General features: G+C 27.6%; 2 protein-coding genes across 2 annotated transcripts; one reads left to right on the top strand and one right to left on the bottom strand.

Annotated features, from left to right (window-relative positions):
- On the bottom strand, nucleotides 1–4,439 carry eIF2A (eukaryotic translation initiation factor 2A). Its single transcript, XM_011507643.1, has 12 exons — nucleotides 4,275–4,439; nucleotides 3,233–3,496; nucleotides 3,061–3,160; nucleotides 2,777–2,961; nucleotides 2,598–2,683; nucleotides 2,369–2,519; nucleotides 2,120–2,290; nucleotides 1,850–2,024; nucleotides 1,341–1,504; nucleotides 1,090–1,182; nucleotides 295–512; nucleotides 1–211 (listed from the first exon to the last, which is right to left on the bottom strand). Exons 1-12 carry the CDS (start codon nucleotides 4,321–4,323, stop codon nucleotides 86–88), a joined length of 1,782 nt encoding a protein of 593 aa, XP_011505945.1. The 5' UTR covers nucleotides 4,324–4,439; the 3' UTR covers nucleotides 1–85.
- An 18-nt stretch (nucleotides 4,440–4,457) lies between these two features.
- LOC105368600 (growth hormone-regulated TBC protein 1-A) lies at nucleotides 4,458–6,588 on the top strand. Its single transcript, XM_011507644.1, has 7 exons — nucleotides 4,458–4,553; nucleotides 4,855–5,056; nucleotides 5,141–5,371; nucleotides 5,448–5,608; nucleotides 5,698–5,806; nucleotides 5,871–6,056; nucleotides 6,264–6,588. The coding sequence occupies exons 1-7, from the start codon at nucleotides 4,534–4,536 to the stop codon at nucleotides 6,369–6,371; spliced, it is 1,017 nt and encodes a 338-aa protein (XP_011505946.1). The 5' UTR covers nucleotides 4,458–4,533; the 3' UTR covers nucleotides 6,372–6,588.
- The last annotated feature ends 114 nt before the right edge of the window (nucleotides 6,589–6,702 follow it).

Here is a 6,702-nt window from a genome sequence, read left to right as displayed (position 1 = left end):
TCAGATATTACCGATTTATCAAAATCTCCTGATACACTTTTATCAGGTTTAAAAAAGCAACATAAATTATATGCTGAATCGAGCATCATAAAATCAATTCCTCTAGTTCTTTGATTAATTCCGCTTCTTTCTTGATTTTATTCAATTGATTAATTTCCAGCTGCTTGCCCATTACTTGCTGCTCCTTGAGCTTGGATATTTGTTCTAACTTCTATGATAAATAGTTAATAGAAAGAACAACAATTATCAATAACTTTTATTACACAATTTCTTATTAATGGTATCCATACTTACAATATTGATCTTTTTAATTTTTTTGTTCTTCTCTGGATCATTAGTCAGATCATAATTAGCTGAAGTAGTTGGACTACTGACTTTTGTAATACTATTGGTTTGTCCATTAGCTGTTACATTACCGCTTTGTGTCTGAGATAACGCAGCTTCCTGTTCCTTCTTGGCCTTTTTAGCCTCACGTTTTTTCTTAACTTTAAGGAAATTCTTTGACGGAATTGCTTGATAATAAATTAAAAAGAGATGTCATTTGATGAAACATTAATAGTAAATATCAAATCCTTAACCAATTTTTCTTTTCTTTTTGTTTGTTTAGATTATTATTAATTAATATTAATATGATGATAAAATTTGGATTCGTGTATTAACCGCAATATCAACTTAAATCAAATTAATTGTGACAAAGTTAAAGAAAAACATCATGAGGCCAAAATGAAATAAAATTAATCAAGATAATTACATATATGTAACTTAGATTATAGTATATATTACGGAGCCATCGATATGATTTTATACTTATATCATTACATATTGTAAACGTTCATACTCTGCCTTGTTTATTTAAAATTTAGAGTATCTATTGTAATTTTATATTAGCTTCATTTTTAAATTGTTTAAATAAAAATTATTGTTTTAAAAAAATATTGAATAGTTTTTACATTATAAAAATTTTAACAACCAATTTATTATTAAAATTCATTTCGAAATTTTGTCTTCTATATCTTTTATCTAATGAAATAATTAAACTAGCAAAATATGAGTTGCTTGAAACTTATAAAGTTTTTCTATTGTACTTACATTCTGATGGCTTAGGATCATCTACATCATCGTGTAATTTAAAATTAATAGTTTTTCCTCTGGCGGAAGGTGGTCGATATGCTTGCTTTGATGCTGCGGAAGGAAATACAAACATTAATTGCGATACTTAAATTACACACTATTATTATTATTATTATTATTACTATTATTATTATTATACTTAAAAATAGATTTTGAGTCGATGACGAGTAAATTAGTTTTATATACGACGCTAAATATATTTTATTTACCTTGTGGTTGACTAGGTGCAATACCCCCCACTGCTTTATACTTTATAGGTTTTTCTTTAAAAAGATCAGAAGGGAATTTTTGCCATAAAACTTCCCACAGTTCTTCTTGTTTATTCCAAGGTCGTTCATATAATAAAGTACCGGTATAATGCCAAATTTTGAAACTGAAACATATTTAATTATGACAGCAATATTTCTCGTCAAGATTTAATACAAAACTGAAACCTTAAAGAACAATTGTAACTCATATTTAGTAAAACTACATCTTTTGATGTTTGAAGTGTTTGATATTTCGACGAGCTTTAAACAAAATCAATGATTTATTGAAATTCATTAAAAGAAAAATTACTAATAAGTTCAAACGTGTTGATTATTCTTCGGTTCCAATTATATCTTCGAGCATTGTGTAAAAAAACAAAGAAAAAAGAATGAATGATCGGTATCAATATGAATTGTCGAATAAAACTTATTTAACGATAAATAAATTAACATTATATTTTATAACTAACCCATTACTCATTCGTAATCTCGGTGCAGTGGTCGCTGTCATATAATGTTCACCGTCCGGTGACCATTCTAACAGTGTAGAATCAGGGGCATCCGATGTTGCAATTAATTTTCGATTCACCGTATCCCATAATTCAATTTCTCCCCTCAAGTTTCCAAAACCAGTCAAAATGACAAGTGCACATCGGTTAAGGTATTATTGAATATTATATAAACAATTAAATAAAACTTAAAATTTATAATCAATATAAATGATTAGTTAAAAAGGATATTGTTGCCATGTGGGTTATAATAAATAGCATTACGATGCTTGGTACCAAATTCAAATACAGGTTCACACTGTAAATTATATATTGTCGCTTTCGATGGCATTAGACCATATATAACTATAAATTCGGTTTGCTTGGGAGACCATTGTACTGCATGAATAGGACCTTCTTTACCTATACATTTTAATAAAAGCTAATGAAATGCGAAGAATTAACTAAAAAATCTTTAATAATAAACAAAAATATTCTTACTCAATGTTACCAGAGCAGTTTCGCCTTTTGTATCAAGATAATGCAAGGTTTGTTTTCCATAGTAGGAGGCGCCTGTATTATCAACTTCAGTACTAGCCAATAATAATACGCTAGTTCCTTGATTATTCCAATAAAAATCAACTCTGTCATCCTATTGTACAAATAGTTCTATTGAATAATGTAGAATTTTTTTTTATATACACAAAAAACAATACATTAAAAAAATTACTTGAAAAAAACTCTTATTTGCTACTGGTTGGTTCGCAGGGAGCTTTGGATATCGAAATAATCTACCAAATGATGGTCCAGATTTTCCTGCGAGTGTTTCAAATGACATTATTTTATTAGAGTAACTGATATTGGAAATATTAAATTATATTTAAATTTAATACTTATACTTATGCTTACCAGGCATATGACAAACGATGTGATATGGAGCAGCTCCTGGAGCTATGCTAAACTTGGCAATTTTACCTACATTCATTTTATTATTAAATGCTTTTGCATCGTCAAAATTTGATTCTTCGTATAAGACAACATCATTGTTAACTAAGAGACCACAAATTTTTTCATCAATGGACCATTGTGGTTCCCTGATACAATTAATATGTACATTTATGAATAATTAAATTAGTATATTTAAATTTGTGATGACATGATTATATAAAAAAATATTTAAACTTAAATATTACCAATCAATTTGTTTTTTATGAATAAAGCATTTTATTAATTCTCCATTTTCAGGATTCCAAAAAAAAAGATTAGGACCACCTTGAGAATTATTTGCAGATACTATAAATATATAATATTTTTATTTATGTTATTTAATGCATTATAAATAAATTATTAATATTTTATACTAACCAATAAAAGGTTCCCATGTCATAAGATAAGTATCTTGAGGTGAAAATTTAACCGATTGAACTTTACATCGATGAATCTCAGCAACAACTTGCCATGTTTCACAAAGAACAACTTTAACCGATGATCCATTGACCCATGTAAAGTAACGTCCCATAGGGCTAAATGCCATTGTTTTACATACTTTACTATCATCTTTAGTAAATAACGAAACTGGTTCATAAGTTGGAGGGCCCTGTGTAATACTTATGCCAGTCGAACCTCGAACTGTAAAAAAAAAAAATAAAAAAAAATTACTTCCAATTTCATTATTACACTGGGGATTATTTGTTAATAATCATATAGTCGCGTTTATAATACTAATAAACGCCATCTGTAAGTAAACATAGTTTGTAGTTCTTTTTACATATGTTTATACTAAAGTAAAGACAAATTGAATAGTGCATTAATGGTAAACTGTTCATTTTATTTTGAAACATATATATATATATATATATATATATATATATATACATATATATATATGCATGTATATGCATATTTATACATGTTCACACACGCGCGCGCACACACACACACACATATATATATATATATATATGCATATATATGCATATTTACACATGTGCACACGTGCATGCACGCGCATATATATGCATGCATATGCAGATATACATACGAATATATAAAAATATATAGGCAGATATATATATATATATATATATATATATATATATATATATATATATATATATATATATATATATATATATATATGAATATAATATGTAAAATAATTGATTAAAGCGATTGTTATTTATTCGAAAGTATAATTTGATCGTTAGTCGGCAATTCGAATTAGTTGTGATAAATATTTTTACAATCAGTCTATATCCATTAAATCGAATCGAGTAAGAATTGACATTATTCTTATCTTTAACATATCCCGTATAATACAGAAATTTCATTAATTCAATTTAAGTACCTACTAACTAACGTAACAAATTAGGTAATATTTTATATAAAAATAAAGAAAATTGCTTACTGGCAACGCAGGGAACGATTAACGCCATTTTATCCTCTGTAGTTGCCATGTGGTGTGTTTTAAGTATCGATAAGACTCGAATTTAACTTCTCTTAGGTCGACGTATATCGATGTAACCAATAGACTAACCTTACCTACTGCGAAAAGAAATGCTTTCAAGTCCCTTCTCGCCTACGTCATTTATGCAGACGATTGTAGATTAACGTACACATGAATACTGTGTTGCATTATTTTGTGGCCAAAATAAGTAATTTGTGGTATGGCCACTTCTTGCTTTAGGTAATGCTCTAAGGATTAATAGACAACATTTATTTACTTTTTTTTAAATTATACTTCAATTGTCAATGAAATGAAAATTTAATTAGATAATTAAGAATTGTTTGGTTATTCGAGGTTAAGCAGTTAAAATTCTTTACATTGTTGACTTTTATTTTTAATTGCTTATACATTTGTCATTTGTAAATTTCCGAAGAAAGTGAATGTTTAAACAAATTTTTTATAAATTAAATGTATATGTTGTAAACGGCATGTATCCCGATAAGTTATCATCACAATAACAAATAAGAATATTTAATTTTAGTAATGTGGATGAATATGGATTTGAAAGACCACATAATTTTAATTACGAGACATATGAGGAATTCATGTCAGAATATCTAAAAGTTCTTGCTAAAAGAGCAAGGAAATGGGCTGAAATTATAGGGGAAGGTAGATCATTGGAACGCAGCATTACAATAAAACGTTATGTACGTAAAGGTATTCCCGGAGAACATAGAGGATTGGTAAATATTATTAAAGCTTAATGTTTAGATATAAAACGTAAATGTTTTGAAGTATTATTTAAAATTAATTTATACTTTGTTTAGGTTTGGCTTTCTGTCAGCGGTGGAGAAGAATTGAGACATAATTTTCACAATTTATATCAACAATTACTAATTGGTCCGCATGATTCTCATGTCTCTGATATTATAAAAACCGACCTTCCGCGCACATTTCCCGATAATATATTTTTTAATAATACAGATCGTCATCAACGCCAGTTATTTAATATATTATTAGCGTTTGCGCATCACAATCGACAAGTTGGCTATTGTCAGGTGAAAATATATTTAATATTTATGTAAATAGGGGCTATTTGACTGTACAAATTAAATTTTTTTTAATTATTTTTAGGGCCTAAATTATATAGCAGGATTGCTATTGCTTGTCACAAAAAGCGAAGAAACAGCTTTTTGGCTATTGAAAGTATTAATAGAAAGAATTTTACCGGAATATTATACACCAACCATGAAAGGGTTAATTACAGATATTGATGTTTTAGCAGAACTGGTCAAGTAAAATGCTTTCAATTAATTTAATTTTAAATTGCATTGAGCTAAGATTTATAAAAGTCAATATAATCGTATAAAAATTATAACAATAGGATAAAAATGCCAGATGTATATCAGCATGTGACCAACATGGGATTACCATGGGCTGTAATTACAACCAAATGGTTTATTTGTCTCTTCGCAGAAGTTTTACCAACAGAGGTAAATAATGAAATTTTTGTTAATAAATTTTAATTAAAATGTGAAATGTAATATTCTTTTATAGACAACTTTAAGAATATGGGACTGTCTTTTTTACGAAGGTAACAAAATTGTATTCAGAGTGGCACTCACATTAATTAAAAGGAATAAGGAAAATTTATTGGCTTGTCAGGATTTTACCGAGTTAGCGGAATGCTTTAAAGACATTACCAAGGATAGTATTGTTCTTCAATGCCATGACTTTATGCAGGTATTTATAGTCTAGTTAAAACTCTCACACCGTCAATGGTTTGTTAAAGAGCACTGCAAAATTAATTAAGAAATAATTTTTTATGCATCCAAGATGATTTAGCAGTATTGTAAAAAAATGCTTTTCATCGAATTTTACTCCAAAATGCAAATATATAATATACAATATTATGTAGATATATTTTGTAAATTTTTTTAAAACTTTTAGAGCATATTTAAACTACCTGGCTCGTTACCTAGCAGTACAATATTAAAATTAAGAACAAAAGTCGAACAAAGTCACAAAGATCAACTAAATCCAAGAGCAGGACGGTAGTGCTAGTATTAAAAATTTTGTTCATTGGCATATTCTAGTCAATGTAGTAACCATTTATTATACATGTCGAACAACTATTGAAAATTCATAGTTTCGTACAATCGCACCATAATTCCTGTTTCTTGTGATACAATAATTTATTTTACTGCTATTGTGAGCGAAAAAGACTTATAATGCAATTTGAACGAGTCTTTCTATTGTATCGTTATTATTATTATTATTATTATTATTATTATTATTATTATTATTATTATTATTATTATTATATAGTGTTTACTACAATGTACATATCTGAAATCTACAACTTGAAATATTCTTAAGAGATGTAAAT

Source organism: Ceratosolen solmsi, unplaced genomic scaffold (genome assembly GCF_000503995.2).
Source record: "Ceratosolen solmsi marchali unplaced genomic scaffold, CerSol_1.0 scaffold1, whole genome shotgun sequence".
Taxonomy (NCBI): domain Eukaryota; kingdom Metazoa; phylum Arthropoda; class Insecta; order Hymenoptera; family Agaonidae; genus Ceratosolen; species Ceratosolen solmsi.
Note: the sequence above shows the minus strand (reverse complement) of the source record. Positions and strands in the feature narration are given on the sequence as shown.